This window comes from Cydia amplana, chromosome 19 (assembly GCF_948474715.1).
Source record: "Cydia amplana chromosome 19, ilCydAmpl1.1, whole genome shotgun sequence".
Classification (NCBI taxonomy): domain Eukaryota; kingdom Metazoa; phylum Arthropoda; class Insecta; order Lepidoptera; family Tortricidae; genus Cydia; species Cydia amplana.
This window is the reverse complement of record NC_086087.1, coordinates 11,728,687-11,752,245: the sequence shown is the minus strand read 5'-3', so window position 1 is coordinate 11,752,245 and position 23,559 is coordinate 11,728,687. Positions and strand designations below refer to the sequence as shown.

Genomic DNA, 23,559 nt, shown 5'->3' with positions numbered 1-23,559 from the left:
ATAATTGCTCTAAACTCAGTCTAGAGGATTCCTAGTCTATGTAGTGACCTTTATCTAAGGAGTGCAGCGCTCCAGGAAGCGCGGGTAGAGACAGACCTCGCGGATGTGGTAGCGGTCGAGCAGCCAGCACAGGAACCGCTCCAGCCCCAGCCCGTAGCCGCCGTGCGGGGTCGAGCCGAACCTCCGCTGGTCCGTGTACCAGTAGTACGGGGAGGGGTCGATGCCCTCGCGTTTGTAACCTGCGGATATTGGCTTTATTAATAAATTAAAAGCCTTCAAAAATTCACCGTCTAGGGCTAGGCTCGAACTCACGACTGAATCACCAGCCCATCCCTCTGCTAGCTGAGCTACCGAGACTTGACTTGAGGACAGTGAATATTTCCACCATATGCGCCTTAGGAAGGCGCCTAGCGACATCTACCGTAAGACCCCTGGGACTACGACCACCTTCCATGAGCTGGTCGTAGACTTCCTGTAGTCACAGCTAGAACGTCGACCCACCTTCCATGAGCTGGTCGTAGACTTCCTGTAGTCACAGCTAGAACGTCGACCCACCTTCCATGAGCTGGTCGTAGACTTCCTGTAGTCACAGCTAGAACGTCGACCCACCTTCCATGAGCTGGTCGTAGACTTCCTGTAGTCACAGCTAGAACGTCGACCCACCTTCCATTAGCTGGTCGCAGTTCCCCTCATGGGCCACCAACGATCTCGCCGACAGCACGTCCTGTAGTCACAGGTAGAACGTCGACCCACCTTTCATGAGCTGGTCGTAGCCCCCTCATGGGCCACCAACGATCTCACCGACGCCGGGAGCGCGTCCTGTAGTCACAGCTAGAACGTCGACCCACCTTCCATGAGCTGGTCGTAGACTTCCTGTAGTCACAGCTAGAACGTCGACCCACCTTCCATGAGCTGGTCGTAGACTTCCTGTAGTCACAGCTAGAACGTCGACCCACCTTCCATGAGCTGGTCGTAGACTTCCTGTAGTCACAGCTAGAACGTCGACCAACCTTCCATAAGCTGGTCGTAGTCCCAGGACCTCATGGACCCGCCAACGATCTCTCCCACGCCGGGCATTAGCACGTCCACGGACTCGGTGAGCCGCGGGTCGTGCGCGCAGCGCTGCATGTAGAACGACTTGATCTCGGCGGGGAAGCTGTGCAGTAGTATAGGGACGCCGATCGCGTCGGTCATCTTGCGCTCGGGCTGCTCGGGGATGTCCTGCGGATGATAAAAAGGGGTAGATGATAGTTTGACAAGCTTTGACAAGCTTTCACAGACAATAAAATATGACATTGATACATAAAGGGCATCACAAGGCGGTTTGTTTACTTGCGCGGTTTGGAAACTCAGCTATATGCCTCTTTATCGCTCGGATATGCAAGAGTGATAGAGAGGTTAAATAACAAAATTTCGACTCTCTCGTTTGCGGTAGACCCTTAGATTGTGAAGGATTGTAGAAGTGGTGTGCCCAGGGGCATCGTTTCGCGTAATATTCCCTATTGTCTTAGATTTTACGCATCTGACTCAATCAATCTATCTTGGCTATTTGTTCACGCACCTACTAGCGACATCTAGCGGCGCTGCGACGACAACTGCTATACCGCCCCTCTCCGCGCTCATCTTGTCTCGTTCATTCGCCTCGATATACGACACGATAAACACGTTACTCGTTACATTTAAATTTTGAGCTGTATAAAGCCACTTTTCGTAATAAACGAATTTTCTACATATTTAAATAAACGTCTTCATTGAATGGACCCTGGAAAACCACCGAATCCTGCACATAATTTGATCCTCGAGCCGGATACTGCGAGAGAAGTCAGCTCGTCGGGAAGACGAAATACCCTTGCGAGACGACACCAGCACCTCATCAGCGTCTGCAGCAGTGAACGGTCAGGTCTACCAATCCCGTCTATTCCTTTCCTAATCGATCTGTGTTAAAACCGAGTTTTTTTGTGCATTCCAGTGCCGCTCGTTACGCAAGTCGCGCAGCAGCAGTTTGTGATCTACCGTACCAGTTTGGAATTTGTGCACGTGAGTAGTTCCAATTTCTCTTAATCTTTCGAAATGGGTGAGGGGGATGAAACTGGTGCTAAATTGACTATTCCTTCTGGATCAGGGTCACCTAGAAAAAGTCAGGCTACAATTTCAGACCTCCGCAAACAAAGGGGTACCTTGAAAGGCCGGCTTACGCAATTCAAAAAATTCGTTGATTCTCTTTTATCGGTGACTCCTTCTAAAGTACAAATTGCTGAATTAAAATTACGTATGCAAGCAGCTACAGAGACCTTTAAAAATTTTAATGACATTGAAAGCCAAATCGAACTTTACTCTCCAGAAACAGAAATGTCAGCCAATTCTGAATACGTAGAAACTCTCGAGGAGTTATATTTCGGTACTATGGCTAGCGCTAATTGTTTAGTCGATGGTGTGGAGACAAATAACGTTACTATTTCAAGTTGTGACCATGCTGCCGTGAACAAACCGTTTTCAAAATTTAAACTACCCGAAATTAAGTTGCCCTCGTTCGATGGTTCGTATGATCGTTGGCTCGAATTTAAACATTCTTATGAAACAATGATTCATAAACATTCCGATCTCGACGCGATTCAAAAGTTTCATTACCTTCGATCATCGCTAAGTGGTAGTGCATTACAAGTAATTAGTGCGTTAGAATTCACGGCTGCCAACTACATTCAAGCATGGGAATTGCTTGAAATTCGCTTTCATAACCCTAGGCTTTTAGTACATAATCACATAAAATCGTTGTTCAATATTTCAGCCTTGAAACAAGAATCTTCGACTCAAATACGTAGACTGATAGATACCGTGTTACGTAATTTACGCGCTTTAAAAACGTTAGATGAACCTACCGACTCGTGGGATACGTTGATTATTCATTTAATTGTGTCGAAACTCGATACGACCACGGAGCGTAAGTGGGAATCTCACATAGGGTCTATCTCGGATAAGTCAATCAATAATGAGTCTAAGAAACTTAAGCTGGAAGATCTCTTATCGTTCCTCAGAAACCGGGCGGATACGTTAGAAATGATAAACTCTAATCACTCTAAGGCACCGACCGCGGTTAGTACTAAGCCTAATTACACGTCCAATAAACCTACGCAAGTGGTCAGTTGTGTCTCTGCTAGTGTCAATGCTAATAATAAATCAAAGCCTTTAAATAATAAACGTTTTCGAAACTGCGCGATGTGTAACGAGAATCATGCGCTTTATACGTGTGCTAAGTTTTTAAATTTATCTGTCCAAGATAGGTTAAACTTAATTCGTAATAAAAACTTATGTAATAACTGTTTACGCGAAGGGCATTCCTTAAATGAATGCATATTCGGTCCGTGTAAGCAGTGTCAACAAAAACATAATAGTTTATTGCATATGGATAGTACTCGCGATGATAATGTGTGCGTGAGGCCGTCGAGTGCGCCTGCACACAGCGCGCCGTTATCAGTGCCTCGTACATCTAGCTACTGTGTATCAGCTGACCGCGCGCCTATGGCTGAGTGCGAAGGTGGCGCGGAAGGTAATCGGTTCATTCCCAGGCGAGGCTTACTTACTACTGCGTTAATAGAAGTAGCCGACGCGAACAATCAATTCCATACGTGTCGTGCGTTTTTAGACAATGGGAGTGAACATTGTTTTATAACGGAAGAGTTACGTAATCGATTAAACGTTAAACCCATACAGTCCACTATTCAGATTTCCGGTGTTTCAGAAATAGTTACACAGTCAAATCAGTCATGCGATGTAACTATAAGATCTAAAAATTCGGATTATTCTATGTCATTAAGGTGTTTTGTCTTGAAGCGCGTAACATCCAGTTTGCCCTCGACTTACATAGACTTAGATAGTATACGTATTCCTGATAACATTCAGTTAGCAGATCCCAATTTTAACGTGCCTTCAGAAATCGATATACTGATAGGTTCAGAGATATTTTGGGACCTTTTAGACGGTGAAAAGATTCGATTGCCAACAGGGCCGTACTTAATAAATTCGAAATTCGGCTGGTTGGTATCTGGTCCAAATAATACACGGAACTTGCGCATTAATAATCAAGTCCATTGTTATTTTACTCAAACGATTGACTCTCAACTTAGAAAGTTTTGGGAGATCGAGGATATCCCTCAGGTAGATAGTATTCTTACAGCTGACGAGCAGAAATGTGAGGATATTTTTATCAATACGACTAAACGCGAAGAAGACGGTCGGTTCTCCGTCCGAATGCCGCTAAGAGAATCAGCTGATACGTTGGGCGATTCTTATACGTTAGCGAAAAATCGATTTTTATCCTTAGAACGTAAACTAGAACGTTTGCCGGAATATAAACGTTTATATTGTGATTTCATGCGAGAGTACGAAGAAATGGGTCACATGACTCGTGTTACCGACTATGGTACACCTAATTACTTTCATCCTCATCATGGTGTATTTAGGGAGGGGAGTGCCACCACTAAATTACGCGTTGTGTATAGTGGTGCTGCCCCCACCACCACGAATAAATCGTTGAATAGCATTCAGCTGCCGGGTCCAGCACTTCAAAACGATATTTTTGCTATTCTGCTACGTTTCCGTCAATACAAGTACGTTGCTTGTGCTGACGTGGAGAAAATGTTTCGGCAGGTTTTGATCCAACCAGATCAGAGATCCTTGCAAATGATCCTCTGGCGTGAAAAACCTACCGATCCATTACACGTTTATGAACTCAATACGGTCACATATGGGCAAACTAGTGCGCCATATTTAAGTCAACGTTGTATACGACAGTTAGCGTTGGAATGTGGTGATGACGTCATCGCGCGCGTTATCAACCAAGATATATTCGTAGACGATTTAATCACGGGAGATGATGATTTCCAAAATTTACTTGACATATGTCAAAAAACGTATGACGTTCTGCAATCAGGATGCTTTCCTTTACGTAAATGGACCTTTAATTGTGACGTTACGCAGGATAAGTCCAAGGAGCATTTTGTTGGTGAGCACACCCAGAACAAAACGCTCGGGGTAGGTTGGGATAATACGCGCGATGAATTGTATTACACTACAAAAATCGATCCCTCGCCTAACTCATCGTACTTAAATAAACGAATGATGTTATCGATTATTTCACAGATTTACGATCCGTTAGGTTTACTTTCTCCTGCGGTGATAATTTCCAAAATTTTGCTTCAAAAATTATGGTTAAGTCGTATCGATTGGGACACCCCGGTCCCAGAAGACATTAAATCGATGTGGAATAATTTCATAAATACTTTGAGCCGTTTAAACGATTTACGGATTCCGCGTCATGTAAGGGGTGTACACACTCGACACACGGAATTGCATATTTTCTCAGATGCATCGTTGCATGCTTACGGCGCGTGCGCTTATATTCGGACATATGCTGAAGGGTCGGATGTAACTGTTAGATTATTGTGTGCTAAAAGTAAAGTCGCACCCCTGAAATCTCTAACTATCCCGAAACTCGAACTTTCAGGAGCGCTCGTTGGTGCTAAACTTTACAAGAAAATAACCGATTCCTTAAGGTTAGCGTTCACTAAAGTTTACTTCTGGTGTGACTCGACTATAGTAATTTCGTGGTTAGGCATGTCTCCGCATTTATTGAAGCCTTTTGTTCAAAATCGCGTTACGCAAATAAACGATCTCACCGGTAATGCGACATGGTTGCATGTGAGAAGCGAAGACAACCCTAGTGATTTATTGTCTAGAGGCGTTGCTTTAGATAATTTAATTGATTGTAACTTGTGGTGGTTCGGACCATCATTTTTGCAAGACACAAAATCGGATTTTATTCATGACGATACGAGTAAAAATACGGCAATCGAAGATTTACCCGAGTTACGTTCGACCGCGGTAAGTTTAGTTTGCAATCAGCAAGATGAACTATTTAATTTCGATAGATGTTCATCTTACAATAAATTAATTAGAATCGGCGCGTATGTACTCCGCTTTATATTAAACTCACGCATTAACTCTGAGCGTAAACAACTCCGCCAAACCGGTTCATTATCGGTGGACGAGCTGAGTGCATCACGTCTTATGCTAGTTAGATTTGCACAGATGCAATCATTTCCGGACGTCTACGATAGTTTACTTAAAAATAAACCGATTAAGACGAATAGTAAACAATATAATCGTATATCCGGTCTTAACGTGTTTTTAGACGATCGTAATAATTCAAAAGTGATTAGAGTCGGTGGTAGATTGTGTAATTCCACAAGTTTCGATTACAACAAAAAACATCCCATGTTATTGTGCAGTAAACATAAGTTAACGGTGTTGTTATTCAATTATGAACACAAGCGGCTGCTACATGGCGGACCGCAGCTACTCTTATCTACTTTGCGTGAATGTTGGTGGCCTTTAGGTGCGCGAAATTTGGCAAGGAAGATAATTCGAGAATGCGTTACCTGTATTCGAATGAAAGGTAAAGTACCTAGTCCTATCATGGGTAATGTTATTTTGGATCGTTTAGAGCCTGGTTTCCCGTTCATTCGCACAGCCGTTGATTATGGCGGGCCAATTTTCATCCTTAATCGAAAGGGGAGAGGAGCTCAGCTTATTAAATCGTATATTTGTTTGTTTATATGTATGGTCACACGAGCCGTTCATTTGGAACTTGTTACGAGTCTCACCACTGAAGATTATTTATTAGCGCTTAAACGTTTTATTAGTAGACGAGGAAAGCCTCATATTATTTATTCGGATAACGGAAAATGCTTTGTTGGGGCCGAAAAAGAATTTTCCACATTTTTAAAAAATAATTCGAAGGATATAGTCGATTTCGCTGCCAATGACGGCATCAAATTCAGTTTCATTCCTCCTTATTCCCCCCATTTTGGCGGATTATGGGAGGCTGGAATAAAAGCGTGCAAATTTCATTTAAAACGGGTAGTAGGTAACGCTAGGTTAACGTACCAGGAATTCAGCTCGGTTTTGACACAGGCCGAAGCCATCCTGCACGGCTAGCACATGATTACCCGCGGGATAGCTCGCGCCGCGAGAGACGGCAGTCGCCCGTCACAAATTTCTATCTCTATCTGTCAATTCCTCGATTTTGGCAGCATGAGTTCGCACATCGAGAAAAGAGTTCCACGAGAGAAAGCCATCCCGCGCGCGACTTAGCCAATGTGGCCATTTATACATGGAACAAACTTTTCATTCGTGGCAACACTGAATCGGTAAAATAATAATCGGATAAGTAATGAATAGTCAGCCTTAGAAACGGAGCGTCCCTAGTCACGATAACTTTGTCTCTTTCTCGCAGTATGAAGAATAAGAAATAGCAAATATTATTTTTAAGTCGAAAATGTCAGTGCCAATACTGTCAATCAAAATTTGATTCGCTTTGTCGTTACAAGTTGGAATATATTATTATAATTATCTAAAGATTACCTACCTAATCATTAAAATACAACTCCTTACGAATAATTGGCGTTTTGTTAAAAGTTTTGGCTAACAAAATACCATCTTTACGAAGAAGTCAAGTTGTAAGTACTTACGTACACAATTCAATCTTCATAAAGCTCTTTTCCGTTGTCTTTTGCAAAAAAATTACATTCCTTTTAAATCTTATTTACAGACTAAATATCTTATGCTAATCCCCGACATATCTCCCTTATGGCTGGCTAGCCGCTGCATTGCTGGCTTCGAAGATAGATTGAATGACAATCATGCACAAGCCTATCATCAAACACGGAGGTATTCTCTACACCTAAGCATGCTGCTGCTAACCGCAGCCCTCCTGCCATCACGGAGGACATAGAAGGGCTCAAGTTGGGAACCTACTCCGTGCAAGGACAGTCGAGTGTTGATAACACTTCTCAACTAATGTGACTTTAAAATAAATACTACCAAAAACTTTAAATGATTTTATTTACTTTGACCTTTTTGAGATAGGTACTCAGATTTAAGTACGATTCGTCGGAGTCGGAGCGCATTTCACATTTTTATGCCCAAAGCCGGTCGGCTGCTTGCGGATCGGATGGCTCCGGACGGATTCTATCGCTTCTGCCACACATTATGTAAATAGGTACACAGAAAAAGCATTCCGGCGCGGCCCAACTCCAGCCGGTCGGTGGGAATCGTAACTTAAGGATTAGGCTAGTACCAACTCGTACACTACAAAGTAAGTATTACGGCTGTGGTCTTCTGTGAGGTGGAGTTTGAGTTGAGCTGCCAGATTCATTATTTGCATTCTTTGTGGAATGTTGTTTCACAAAATTTCGTCTAAATCGGTTCGGCGGATTAAGCGTCAAGAGGTAACATATAGTCAGCAGCAATAGTTGCTAAGCGGGCGTGGTGTTCAAAATTACCTTGACGCGCTCTTATTCTCTTAACAATAAAGTCGCGTCAAGATCATTTTGAACACCTCGCCCGCTTAGCAACTATTGCTGCTGACTGTACATAGGTACAGATTTACTTTTGCATTTACTTATTATAAGTGAGGTTGATCGCAATATTCAGGTCGGGATTGTGTTGTTTATATCCCACAATGAATGGAAACACCTAAGGAGCGACATAATATAGGTTGTCAACAATAATTGCATGTAAAAATACGCGTGTAAATATAACGGGTTAGCACTGATTGATAGCACGTAATTGTTTCCCGGATTAGCAATGTAATATTTTTGTATCAATTATTTATGTTTCTATTAATTATCCCCCAGTCAATCCGCCACCAAAGGTTTGCTTTGTTGATGTGGTCGTGATCGTACAATCTTAGGCTTAGATTTTTTTCTGTCGGATTTTCGTTTAACTTAAGAGAACAAACAAGTCATTGTGAAAAAATATAATAATTTTGATATTAATGGCATGATCATGAAACTCAAGATTCAAATTATACTTAAACAAAAAAGTGTTGTAGTATGAAATAAATATAAAGTATGGAAAATTATCTTTCTTTTAGAACAAAAGTCAACAAAACTTCGACCAAATGCGCTTGTCGCCAAACTCAGTACCGGGAGCAAACCCTAGTCGCGACCCTCTAGCCTCGAAGACAATTTCTCTCATTTTGACGTTCAAACGCGGGACATTTTGTCTCCCATAGTACACTCGTGCTACGATTTTCGAGAGTATCCCGCGTGGAACTGTCAAACGACAAAATTATGTCGCTTTGACATTTGTCCGCGAGACAGCGGGTTGTCGCGCGGCTCTTATGCTACCGATTCGCGAGAGAGCTCTATGTCGCGGCATTTTCTCGCCTGTCGACTGTCGCGCCCATCATGTGCTAGCCGTGCTGAATTCCCGGCCCATGTCACCCTTGTCCACAGATCCTACTGATTTATCCCCGCTCACGCCAGCCCATTTCCTAATTGGTCGGCCATTGACCTGCCCTGCTAGCGAGGACCTGACGGACGTGCAGCCTTCCGGCCTGTCTCGCTACGCCAGGATCGAAGCCCTACGTCAACACTTCTGGCGTCGTTGGGCCACGGAGTACGTTGCGGAGCTCCAGCGACGAACCAAGTGGAAGACGCAGAAAGACGACATAGCGTTGAACAGTCTTGTTCTAATCAAAGACGATAACCTGCCTCCTCTCAAATGGCGGTTAGGCCGAGTCACGCGTCTATACCCTGGGAGCGATGGCGTGAACCGTGTCGCCGACATCCTCACGGCGACAGGAACAATACGACGCAGCTTTTCAAAGATCTGCCCGCTACTACCAGAGCCGGCAGACCTAGACGGATGAAGACTACTTTGGGAGACGGTGCTCCCAAGGCCGGGGGCATGTTCACGCACCTACTAGCGACATCTAGCGGCGCTGCGACGACAACTGCTATACCGCCCCTCTCCGCGCTCATCTTGTCTCGTTCATTCGCCTCGATATACGACACGATAAACACGTTACTCGTTACATTTAAATTTTGAGCTGTATAAAGCCACTTTTCGTAATAAACGAATTTTCTACATATTTAAATAAACGTCTTCATTGAATGGACCCTGGAAAACCACCGAATCCTGCACACTATTAAAAGATAATCTAGCCATAAGAAACTTACATCTCCGAACTCGTAGAAAGCGCCGTCGTCCTTGGTAATGTTGTTCTGCTTGAGATACTCCAGCGCCTCGGTGTACGCCATCCTCTTGAACGGCCTCTGGGGCCTCTGTAATATAAAATATACACGTTGGTATGCTATTACGATATTACGCACATCCACCCTTCAATGGTCTGGCGTCTGGCTATATCTTAGCCTCGTAAGACCCCATTTTTACGGCATGACGCCAGTGTCCGACTTTGGGATGTATATAGGCTGTTTTTTAGAGATACAACGGATAGTTTTTTGGCCGGAATCTGGGCGTCGAATATTCGGCCGGCGGAACATTCGGATCTTAGTTTTTCTGCTGAGAAGCCTGGACACCAAAACTTTGTGAAGAGCTCAGAGCTGCAAGGCATAATAACTTGTGTTGGAGGCCAAGACATACTTCGAGTCGCTGCGCCAGAGGAGTAAGTAAGTACCTATGCGTTACGCAAATGTTAAGTGCGGATTTTAAAAATAATAAACTACTTCGATTATGACCGTGATTGTTAGATAAAGATAAAATATAGTTTATTCAAAATCAAGCAAATTTACTATCCGATTATCCGGTATCCGGCTGCGCAATAAAATACGGGTCGGATAGGCTGGATCGGATACTAACCGAATATCCGGAGCATCTATAATATTTTTGACCTACTGACCTTGAAGTTAAGGTTGAGCTGTGTGTGTGTGTGTGTGTGTGTGTGTGTGTGTGTGTGTGTGTGTGTGTGTGTGTGACTCACCTTGAAGTTGGGGTTAAGCTCGTGGACGAGCTGCGCGTCGGGCGAGGCGAGCACACGGTCGACCACATCTACCACCAAGTCCTCCAGACGGTCCAGCAAGTCCTCGAACGTGATGAACGGACACTCTGCTTCCACGTGGCTGTATCTGTGCCACGAAAGCCACGCTGTTATGATCTGACAGTATCAGAGATTCTTAACAACTTCTAACAGCTAACAAATTTATAATGTAGGTAAGTACAGGTTGATTCACAAAAGTTGACTAGCACGAATTGAATGAATGAGTGAATGAAAATTATTATCTATGTGTGTATCACATTAACCCGTAAAATGGTGGCTGTGACTCTAATATACTTACTATACGCTATACTCTTTGCTATGACTGTATACCAGTACAGGCGTACATGGCTATAACCATGAAAATCGAAGTTCGCAAATTGCGGGCATCTTTCTTTGTCACTCTAATTACGCCTTCATTGGAGTAAAAGAGAAAGATCCCCGCAATTTGCGACATTCGGTTTTCGCGGTAAACCCTTTGGTGACACTCATACAATGAAAGTTTCGTTCACTCCATGCGTGCCATCTGCCAGCTTTCGTGAATCGACCTGTAATAAAATCTAGCAAGTCGATTTATTTACACATTTGCTTTTTCCTCGTTTCCTCATGATATGACATGGCCGTGACGCGATCACGTAGGTTCATCCCACACTAGCGTCTCTCGAGAGACACAACAACTATGCTCCCTTGTGAAACAAATAGCTATTTTGGCGTAAATTATTAATACTTACTCAGCAAGATGGCGTCTAGTGCGAGACTGCTCCGCGCGGTAAGACTGCGCGATGCAGTACACATCTCCTAACGCCGGCAGGCAAGTTTCTAGATACAGCTGCGAACTTTAAGATTATTTCTACTTACTCAGCAAGATGGCGTCTGGCGTCTAGTGCGAGACTGCTCCGCGCGGTAAGACTGCGCGATGCAGTACACATCTCCTAAGGCCGGCAGGCAAGTTTCTAGATACAGCTGCGAACTTTAAGATTATTTCTACTTACTCAGCAAGATGGCGTCTGGCGTCTAGTGCGAGACTGCTCCGCGCGGTAAGACTGCGCGATGCAGAACACATCTCTTAAGGCCGGCAGGCAAGTTTCCAGATACAGTTGCGAACTTTAAGATTATTTATACTTACTCAGCAAGATGGCGTCTAGTGCGAGACTGCTCCGCGCGGTAAGACTGCGCGATGCAGTACACATCTCCTAAGGCCGGCAGGCAAGTTTCCAGGTACAGTTGCGAACTTTAAGATTATTTATACTTACTCAGCAAGATGGCGTCTGGCGTCTAGTGCGAGACTGCTCCGCGCGGTAAGACTGCGCGATGCAGAACACATCTCTTAAGGCCGGCAGGCAAGTTTCCAGGTACAGTTGCGAACTTTAAGATTATTTATACTTACTCAGCAAGATGGCGTCTAGTGCGAGACTGCTCCGTGCGGTAAGACTGCGCGATGCAGTACACATCTCCTAAGGCCGGCAGGCAAGTTTCCAGGTACAGTTGCGAACTTTAAGATTATTAATACTTACTCAGCAAGATGGCGTCTAGTGCGAGACTGCTCCGCGCGGTAAGACTGCGCGATGCAGTACACATCTCCTAAGGCCGGCAGGCAAGTTTCTAGATACAGTTGGGAACTCTGAGTCAGGTATGCTTCCTCGCTGCAACAAGAAACAAATATTATCTACGAGGTCTTTAGACACATTTAAATATGTTTTAAATAAACATAAAAAAAAGTTTATAGTTTATATAAAGAAAACCTTTTTTGTTGTCAAACCATTTAGTTCTTCTCGTTTTACAGATTTTTGTTACTTATTACTTAACGTAAACATTTGGTAAAGTAGTTGCATTGTGGATTAATTCTACTGCTTATTACCTTAACATAATACAGTCGCCATCAAATATATACATAATGGAGCGGCGAAGTTGAGCACAAGTATCTGAACATAACCTGTATTATCAAGACGTTAAAGTGCATGTTCAGATATTTTTGATCACCTTGACCGCTCCGATATATTTGACGGCGACTGTACACATCATTCGTACGCATCCAAGGATTCAACTAATCTGGAGAAGGCGTGGCTCATTGCTACAAGTACCTACATTTACAAGTACATGCGGCCCACACCAATTTTGGCGTCTAGCTCAAGATAGGTTATAGGCGTTCCAAAATTGAAGCGCTGACCTTGTGACAAATTGGACAAGTTGCCTTTAGACGCGGCTGGACAAGCGAGAAATGTGCACGTGCTAACGAGCTCCCGCACACCGAAAGAGAAAGAGACGAGCTTATGTTTAACAACGAGTGCGACAAAGATGGATGGAATGAGAAAATTAATCAAAAATAACAGATTTCTTCGTAGGCACAGAAATAAATATGGAAGTATTTTTTGTGCTCCTCAAGTATGAGTATAACCTATCTATGGTTATATAATATCATTGGTCTAGCTATAGTAGTTGTGTGCACCGCTACGGCGGACGTCTGCTCGCGCTTGCGCCACCTAGCGGTAATATCTGTCGTAATAGACGCGTTTTGTTAGAGTGGATCTTCTGTACCTAGTTACCTAGTACTATTATTTATTATGTCTGTAGTCAACAATCACAGTAATAACTTATCTTACAAACGGCCTTAGTCAAGTGGAGGACCGATTATCGGTACTAGTACCCCATTATGCTACACAACTCACCCGAAATAGCTGAACTTGAACAGCGTGCTGTCTCCCTCGCACTGGGTCTGCACCAGCGTCGGAGACGTCACCTCCGTATAATGGCGCGCATATATTGGTCGCGAATGGCGTAAATGACCAAACCTTCGAAGCCATATCCGTGATGAAATGACCACGGCAGGAAGCCAGACTCCTCGATGTGATCTCCGTATAGTACTTGATATATAACTCACCCGAAATAGCTGAACTTGAACAGCGTGCTGCCTCCCTCGCACTGGGTCTGCACCAGCGTCGGAGACGTCACCTCCGTATAATGGCGCGCATATATTGGTCGCGAATGGCGTAAATGACCAAACCTTCGAAGCCATATCCGTGATGAAATGACCACGGCAGGAAGCCAGACTCCTCGATGTGATCTCCGTATAGTACTTGATATATAACTCACCCGAAATAGCTGAACTTGAACAGCGTGCTGCCTCCCTCGCACTGGGTCTGCACCAGCGTCGGGGGCGTCACCTCCGTATAATGGCGCGCATATAAATGGTCGCGAAGGGCGTAAATGACCAAACCTTCGAAGCCATATCCGTGATGAAATGACCACGGCAGGAAGCCAGACTCCTCGATGTGATCTCCGTATAGTACTTGATATACAACTCACCCGAAATAGCTGAACTTGAACAGCGTGCTGCCTCCCTCGCACTGGGTCTGCACCAGCGTCGGGGGCGTGACCTCCGTATAATGGCGCGCATATAAATGGTCGCGAAGGGCGTAAATGACCAAACCTTCGAAGCCATATCCGTGAAATGACCACGGCAGGAAGCCAGACTCCTCGATGTGATCTCCGTATAGTACTTGATATACAACTCACCCGAAATAGCTGAACTTGAACAGCGTGCTGCCTCCCTCGCACTGGGTCTGCACCAGCGTCGGGGGCGTGACCTCCGTATAATGGCGCGCATATAAATGGTCGCGAAGGGCGTAAATGACCAAACCTTCGAAGCCATATCCGTGAAATGACCACGGCAGGAAGCCAGACTCCTCGATGTGATCTCCGTATAGTACTTGATATACAACTCACCCGAAATAGCTGAACTTGAACAGCGTGCTGCCTCCCTCGCACTGGGTCTGCACCAGCGTCGGGGGCGTCACCTCCGTATAATGGCGCGCGTAGAAGTGGTCGCGGAAGGCCCGCGTGACGGCCGCGCGGGCGCGCAGTATCTTCGATGTGTTTTCACCGCGAATCATTATGTGCCTGAAATATATTAATTCAATAAAGAATATTACGCGAAAGTCTGCGTAGGGGGCGCCACTCGCACAATAAGTCACAATCTAAGGGTCTACCGCAAACGAGAGAGTCGAAATTTTGTGATCTAACCTCTCTATAAATCTTGCATATTCGAGCGATAAAGAGGCAGATAATAGCTGAGTTTCGATTTCGCGTTTCCCGGTAGGCCCTTTGTAAACAAACCGCCTTGATGTATCAATGTCATATTTGATTGTCTGTGAAAATTTGTCAAAAAACAGTTTAAGGTACAATATGTATAAGTTACTCTATGGTATACTTAAGTCACTAGTGCTGCACTCTAGCGGCAAAACATTGCAGTAATACTCCCTATTAGTGTAACCTTACACATTCAGTGCCGAAAACCCGACTATCGGTTATTTTATGATTTCGTTCCCAGGCCGGACGACCCGATAGTCGGGATCGTGGTACTACTGGAGCTTTTTATATGACGAAATTTTCGTGGTCTGGCGCGGATGTCTTGTTTGGCTGGGTGGCAATGATTGTGTTAAGGTGCAGTGGGCCAGCAGTTTTTTTAAAAATCGTAGCGTTTTATTTAGAATTTAGATCATAATATGGTTGCCAAAAAATATGAATAGCAATCTTGAGGCCTTTCTCTAGTTTCTTAATCCATATAAAATAGGTGGTGCCCCCTACAGTTCACGCACGCTCTCTTGCGTTGGAGGGTTTGCCATCTAGTAGCATAAGGCTGCGGTTCCACCAGAGATGTGCGAGGTACGAGTAGCTAAGCAGTGCCAGGACGCGTAGCGAGGGTGTATATCGATATAACTGACATTGACTATGTACCTATATTTTTTTGTTAAGACACATTCTCTGAAACACTTGCAGACGCCTTGTTTAAACAAGTGTGTATAGGCACACGATTTCAAAATAAAATGAAACTAAAAGGAAAATGATTTCTTTCAGAAAATTAATTTCTTTATAAAATGAAGTCTTTGAAATTTGGGTAGTAGAAAGCCCTTGGGTTGTGTAAAAATATTTTGGCTAAATTGCTTTTGTTTGCTTGAGATTATTTTAAAATAAAGGTTAAAATAGAATTCCATACAATAAGTCATAAGAATAACAATATTAGTAATGAGTGATAATAATAATAATTGGGCGAAGGTGATACATTCTACATTCTGCGAGTATGGCGATATTTTTGCCAAAGTATTTTTTAGGGTTCCGTACCCAAAGGGTAAAAACGGGACCCTATTACTAAGACTCCGCTGTCCGTCCGTCCGTCCCTCCGTCCGTCCGTCCGTCCGTCCGTCCGTCCGTCCGTCTGTCACCAGGCTGTATCTCACGAACCGTGATAGCTAGACAGTTGAAATTTTCACAGATGATGTATTTCTGTTGCCGCTATAACAACAAATACTAAAAACAGAATAAAATAAAGATTTAAGTGGGGCTCCCATACAACAAACGTGATTTTTGACCGAAGTTAAGCAACGTCGGGCGGGGTCAGTACTTGGATGGGTGACCGTTTTTTTGCTTGTTTTTTTTGCTTGTTTTGCTCTATTTTTTGTTGATGGTGCGGAACCCTTCGTGCGCGAGTCCGACTCGCACTTGGCCGGTTTTTTTCTGATAGCAATCTTTCCATTCGCAAAATTTACCAGTTGTTTTGTTTCCTTTCGCTTGTTTTGCCGAAGTTTATTTTGTTGGTATCTATTTTTACCGAATGCGATAATTCCATTATCATATTTTACCGATATTTTTTCTTGACAATAGCTTAGCTTCTCTTCTATATTTTTTCGAAGTTTGATCCCTGTATGAGGAAGATCTCCTGAGGGCCACACCCCGAGGGCTAGAAGTGGCAAAGCATTGGCAGACAAAAATTTAGTTTTAAAAAGTTTGATCCCTGTACATGAACAAGAAGAAGTAATGACTTGAGTGTTCAAATTTAGGACTAATAAAGGCATTGGCAATGACATTATGATAATTAGGTGCAATGAAACCAAAGCAATTTGACAAGGCTAGGTCCAGGGCCACCTAGGTTACCTGTAACGGACACAGCGGTTATAGTAAGCAATAACCTGGGTTACCTGTTATCAAGCTGCACATCAACTAGGGCCTCTTCGTTGAGAATGGCATCAGCGCCCCCTGGTGGCGCTAGGCCCACCAACTCCCAGTAATCCGCTGTCAACTCATGTCCACCCGGAGCCTGTGGGTAGAACAGTTTAATTTATTGGATCATCATTTTCCATTTTCCTCGCGTTGTCCCGGCATTTTTGCCACGGCTCATGGGAGCCTGGGGTCCGCTTGGCAACTAATCCCAGTTATTGGCGTAGGCACTAGTTTTTACGAAAGCGACTGCCATCTGACCTTTCAACCCAGAGGGTAAACTAGGCCCGTATTGGGATTAGTCCGGTTTCCTCACGATGTTTTCCTTCACCGAAAAGCGACTGGTAAATATCAAATGATATTTCGTACATAAGTTCCGAAAAACTCATTGGTACGAGCCGGGGTTCGAACCCGCGACCTTTTACCGACCGCGAGTTTAATTTATTGGATGTCGACAATAATTAAGCGCTGAGGCCTGTTTCTCAAAAGCTTGTAAATTTAATACAAGTGGAAGTCCCTTTCTAACAAAAGCTGTCAAAAAGTGACATCCACTTGTATTACAAGTTACAAGCTTTCGAGAAATGGGCCCTTGGTAGTTGATAGGCAAGCGAGTGCAACTTTCAATCTGGAGGTTGTGGGTTCAAACCCCGGCTCATACCAATGAGTTTTTCGGAACTTATATGATATGATATATCATTTGATATTTACCAGTCGCTTTTTGGTGAAGAATAACATTGTGAGGTAACCGAACTAATCCCAATAAGGCCTAGTTTCACCTTTCGATTGGAAGGTCAGATGTCGCTTTCATTTCATACTATGAAATGTCATTTTAGTCTACCGAATAAAAAAATAGACTTTAGTGTCTAATGCCTACGCCAATTTTTGGGATTAGTTCTTACGTTAATACATACATCAGATCTGAGTTTAACAATAAAAGTTTTTGTCTTGTATAGTCTCGGTCACAACAAGTACGGATAATCAAGGTTCTACTATAAGTAGGAAAGGTCAGTTAACTGTGTCAACTACGGTACTCACAGTTTTCCCTTCAGGCAAAACCTCCAATGAGCCGTAGATAATAACTGAAGACTCAGTTGACAACAACAGAGCATTGTAGGTCTGGCAGAGGGGGCCATGGAGCACACACTGCAAGTAGCCCGTACCGTCACGGAGCGTGAGGAACGCCAGGGCTTTGCCTTGTCTTCGTAGCCGGTGGACCCAGCCTCGGAGGCAAATACGCTTGCCACGATGCTCCGGAGCTGAAGCGATACATACAAATAAAGTACCTACACTTTCAAATAAATGATTCTTTAATGACCTCTGTTTTATAGAAAGTAGTAGTAGTAACGGTAGTAAGTAATCAATTTATTGTACACAACACAGGTTTACATGAAAAGTAAAGTATCTTATGCTATATCACAACTGGCAAGACTCTACTCTCCATCTGTTTGCCTGTCTAGGCTGTAACTCATGAACCGTGATAGCTAAATGGTTGAAATTTTCACAAATGATGCATTTCTATTGCCGCTATAACTACAAATACTAAAAAGCACGGAACCCTCAGTGGGCCAGTCCGACTCGCACCTGACCGTTTTTTGATTGGACAAAAAACTTGACTAAATTAAACTTGTAGCAAATTCTATCAGCTTTCGTTTTGTGTAAGTAGTCATGTCGCTAAGACGCAAAGTTTCCAAGATATACGAGGGGTGTTCAAAATATTCTCGGTATGAGAATGAAAACAAACAAGTACGAAAAGTTTGATATTTTTATTTTTCAATATACTCCCCCCCTATGTTCATACACTTAAAAGATCGATCAATTATTTTTTTTAATCCCTCGTAAAAATATTTTTTATCTTTCGTGTAAAAATGCTCCTCCACTGCCGCCTTCAATGCTTCATCGTCAGAAAATTTATTTCCACGCAGATCCTTTTTAAGATTGGGGAGCAAAAAGAAGTCGCTGGGGGCTAAGTCCGGACTATACGGTGGGTGAGTAACAGTTTTAAACCCACATTCAACAATAGCTGCCTTGGCAATATGAGCAGTCATGCAGAAGCAGAATACCTTTGGTTAACTTTCCTCGCATCTTTTCTTTAATTACATCCTTTAATTGACGTAGAATGTTAGCGTAGTACCGTCCTGTGATATTTACACCTTTTTCTTTATAATCGATTAGTAATACTCCTTCACAATCCCAAAATATCGTGGCCATGACCTTGCCAGCTGAAGGGATGACCTTGAACTTCTTGGGATGAGCTGAACCCTTAATGTGCCACTGCATGGACTCTTGTTTACTCTCTGGGTCATAATGATGAACCCAGGTTTCATCTCCAGTAACTATTCTTTGCAGCACCTCATCAGGATTTTCACCGCACAGGTCAATAAAATCGGAACAACAAGCTACACGCATGTCTTTTTGAAGCCGAGTCAGCATTCGCGGAACCCATCTTGCACTTACTTTTGACATATTAAGATGGTCATGTATAATATCATGTACGGTACCAATAGAGAGATTGGTTACTTGTGCTATAGATTTTACCTTCACTCGACCATCTTCCAATATAAGTTTTTCCACTTTATCAATATTTTCTTGTGAAGTAGCTACTACAGGCCGGCCAGGTCTAGGGTCATCTTCAATACTCTCCCTTCCGCGTTTAAACTCGCTTGACCACTTTTGAATGGTAGATAAAGAAGGAGCAGACTCACGGTAAACACAATCCATTTCCTCTTTTATGGTTTTTTGATTTTTACCCTGTTTTGTCAAGAATTTTATCACGCATCGATGTTCTAATTTAGTTAACATTGTCAATTCGCACATGATGTTCATGTTTGTTCAGCAATTGCAGAAAAACAAAAGACTATCTCGGTTCGAATTATACTTTTTTTTAATGTCAATGAATAAACCTTAGCGGCCAGTAACGAAAGAAATTTTAGAAGAGGTCGTAAGATATCAATACCGAGAATATTTTGAACGCCCCTCGTAAGTGAAAAACTGATAAATGGGACCTTCAAACCCCCCCTCTCCCCCTAGGCTCAAGGGCTATGGCCGGGGACTTTTGATATGTTCACCTCCTAACTAGTCAGAACAAAGTTACAGAGTCAAAAATTGTGTTACAAGCATTTCCCTCTTTACTTTCTTGTTGCTTGGCCAGTGGCCTATATTGCATCATGCAAAATAAAATATATGGCAAATAAATAATTTGTAATTTGTTGTTGTTGTAACTAAGTACACGTTGTTTACGTTATACTATGATAATATAAAAATGTGATGCAATACAGGATACACTGTATTGCATCACATTTTCCAATTCAAACTCATACAAATCAACAAATTGTCTCTACTTTGAAACAAACTTATATCTTGAACTGAAAAACGAAAAAAAACGTAGAGCCTAATTATGTACCAGTCACATATGTTACTGCATTAGTGTATTTCAACTTAGACTAGCAGTATGAGATTTGTGATTTTTTCAAAGTAGTGTTACTATAGAATAAAAAAAAGAACTCATAAGAACTGTTTGACTTACTCTCATAAATCTTCACCGTTGTCGCTTTTGGCAAGTTCGGGTCGTTCTTAATAATAATTTTCTTTGCTTCTTCCATGTTCTGCACTCTCTTCTCATTGGTTTCCTCTTCAAGCTTAGCCTTATCCGCTGCCTTGTGGGCTTCTCTTACCCAGATCTTCTGGATTTTCTTAAGCTGAGACTTTGCAGCTACATCGTAAATTTTCCCTTCCTCTTTAGAGTCAACGTAGATCGTTGGAAAAGGCTCTTTCCCCGCTTTACGCATCGCCTGGAGGATCGTTTTAAACGGCTTGTTCTCGGTACCATCTCCAGTTTCATCGTTACCTCTCTTATCCGACGTGAAAATCTCCTCTGTAAAATAATTTTAATTACAAATTTTGCATACGTGTATCACCATTCACCGTGCACTTAGGTTATATGCATTGAAATTACTCACTTAAGGATAACTTTTCAATTCCCGCCTGAGCCATTGTGAAAAAATATTATATTGGAGTATTTATCTTATGAACAGTGCCTTACAATATAATCAATCCAGGAATAAATGCGGTGTGCCGCATTACACCGCATCGAAAATCGAATAAACCACAGAAAGTAAAATGGAAGAGTTGGAAGTTGGAAGACGGGCATGGGCATAGATGGTAGTATAGACTATATACTTACTTTACTTTACTCTTTGGCATAGACTGTTTGACATTGACACTGACAGTGACACGTGACACGAACATACTTTTTTTTTTCATGTTCACGTTGCAGCCAAACAAAAAGTAAAGAAAACATTATTTAAATTTTAAAAATCTATCTTTAAATAATTAATATTATATGTAGTCAACTATATATATATTTTTTTTTATTGTGTAGTAATCTTTAAATAATAAAAACTGGATTTATTGGTCCCGATTCTCAACAAAACTGCTCATAGACTGCTTATATATTTTTTATGCTGGTCACATTTCTAGAGACATTTTCGGAAATGTATTTGAATGAAAAGACTGAACTGGTTTATTGCATTTATTGGTTGGACTGTAGCAAAGGGGGGGCTGGGACTTAGATTTTTTTTTGACAAAGTGGTGTCATTATGACACTATTTTTAAATGATTGTAATGTGTATATCACGTCAAAATAAGCATCTTTTATTGGAAAAACTTTTCTCTAAAATAAAATATGGCCGAGTTAGACGCCTCCAAAGATTGATATTTTTAAAGGGAGCTGGGACTTAGAAAATTTTCATTGAGAGTGGTGTCATTATGACATATATTTTAAATGATTTTAATGTATAGAACACATCGAAATAAGCAACTTTTACTTGGAAAACTTTTTACTAAAACTGAAAATGGCGGAGATAGAGCTTAAGGCAGGCCAGGCTTTTAAGGCAGGTCGGAGTAGGTACGACGACGAGCGAAGCGAGGAGGAGTGTTAGGTAGAACTGCGACCATACAGCGCGCGAGCCGAGCGAGCGAAGCGAGCGTGCCGCGGCAGCGGCCGGCGAAGCGCCAGAACCGACGTTTTTATAATAATACAATTTTACAAGTCCCAGCTCCCTTTAAAAACATCAATCTTTGGTCGCGTCTAACTCGGCCATTTTTTATTTTAGAGAAAAGTTTTTCCAATAAAAGATGCTTATTTTGACGTGATCTACACATTACAATCATTTAAAAATAGTGTCATAATGATACCACTTTGTCAAAAAAAATTCTAAGTCCCAGCCCCCCCTTTCGTACAGTCTGACCCATTTATTACTTTTTTCCCAAATAAATTATTAAAAATCAGTTTTCTTAGTGAAAAAGTGTAATGGTGGTGTACTGTTCCTATGTACTTTTATTTAATACAAGTGCAATGTATATTATGTGATGTGTTGTCACTGGATTATTAATATTATTATCGTGTCGTTACATACATATAATATGATTGATATACTTAGGTAAGTTTGTATTAATTTAATTCTTTACAATTTGCTCTAGATGAACCAATAATTATGATTAGCATGAAATAGGCCACGTATTGATTGTTGTAGGTGACGCTTTTTCCATGTTTCTTGTTTTTGTAAACTTAACTACATACATATTAAGTTATAGGTAGGGCAAACCTTGGCTTATCGGTGATACTTGGTAATTCGGTGATGATGCGTTGTTATCTTACGCTGAGCTTACAATGCTGAAATGTAAGCAATTAAATCGCTGCCAACCCAATTGCAAGCATCAAAACTAACAGCTGCCAACAATTTTATAGCTCGCATTTCCTCATGGTGAGAACTGTGTAAGATTATAACGCAGTATCACCGAATTACCAAGTATCACCGATAAGCCAAGGTTTGCCCTACTTAACCTTGAAACGGAATTTTTGACTATGTTTTAGCAACCACATTTTTTTAGGGTTCTGTTCCCAAAGGGTAAAAACGGGACCCTAATACTAAGACTCCACTGTCCGTCTGTATGTCCGTATGTCTGTCTGTCACCAGGCTGTATCTCATGAACCGTGATAGCTAAATAGTTCAAATTTTTACAGATGTATTTAGTCTGTTGCCGCTACAACAACAAATACTAATAAAAAAAGCGGCCAAGTGCGAGTCGGACTCGCCCATGAAGGGTTCCGTATTTAGGCGATTTATGACGTATAAAAAAAAAACTACTTACTAGATCTCGTTCAAACCAATTTTCGGGGGAAGTTTACATGGTAATGTACGTCATATATTTTTTTTAGTTTTATCATTCTCTTATTTTAGAAGTTACGGGGGGGGGGGGGGCACACATTTTACCACTTTGGAAGTGTCTCTCGCGCAAACTATTCAGTTTAGAAAAAAATGATATTAGAAACCTCAATATCATTTTTGAAGACCTATCCATAGATACCCCACACGTATGGGTTTGATGAAAAAAAAAAAATTTTGAGTTTCAGTTCGAAGTATGGGGAACTCCAAAAATTTTTTTTTTTCTATTTTTGTGTGAAAATCTTAATGCGGTTCACAGAATACATCTACTTACCAAGTTTCAACAGTATAGTTCTTATAGTTTCGGAGAAAAGTGGCTGTGACATACGGACGGACAGACAGACAGACGGACAGACAGACAGACGGACAGACAGACAGACAGACAGACAGACAGACAGACAGACATGACGAATCTTTGGGTTCCGTTTTTTGCCATTTGGCTACGGAACCCTATTTAGAGTATTTACGTTTATTTCTTTACAATATGTGCGATTTTGGAAAAATGAA

The 23,559-nt window shown here is 42.3% G+C and overlaps 1 protein-coding gene across 1 annotated transcript; it reads right to left on the bottom strand.

Moving 5' to 3' along the window:
- Positions 1-54: 54 nt before the first annotated feature.
- On the bottom strand, positions 55-20,923 carry LOC134656998 (asparagine--tRNA ligase, cytoplasmic). The gene is made up of 10 exons (XM_063512564.1): positions 20,785-20,923; positions 20,352-20,699; positions 17,864-18,084; positions 16,810-16,928; positions 14,561-14,734; positions 12,352-12,480; positions 10,784-10,928; positions 10,023-10,127; positions 1,011-1,221; positions 55-239 (listed from the first exon to the last, which is right to left on the bottom strand). Exons 1-10 carry the CDS (start codon positions 20,816-20,818, stop codon positions 55-57), a joined length of 1,671 nt encoding a protein of 556 aa, XP_063368634.1. The 5' UTR covers positions 20,819-20,923.
- Between the last annotated feature and the right edge of the window lie 2,636 nt (positions 20,924-23,559).

What these genes read in the sequence shown, in the direction of transcription:
- LOC134656998 (XM_063512564.1), bottom strand. Translation starts at nt 20,818, where the DNA reads ATGGCTCAGGCGGGAATTGAAAAGTTATCCTTAA. An exon ending in AATTGAAAAGTTATCCTTAA is followed by an intron (nt 20,700 to 20,784) that starts GTGAGTAATTTC and finishes ATTATTTTACAG; the next exon opens with AGGAGATTTTCACGTCGGAT. An exon ending in ACTAGACGCCATCTTGCTGA is followed by an intron (nt 10,929 to 12,351) that starts GTAAGTATTAAT and finishes TTCGTGGCACAG; the next exon opens with ATACAGCCACGTGGAAGCAG.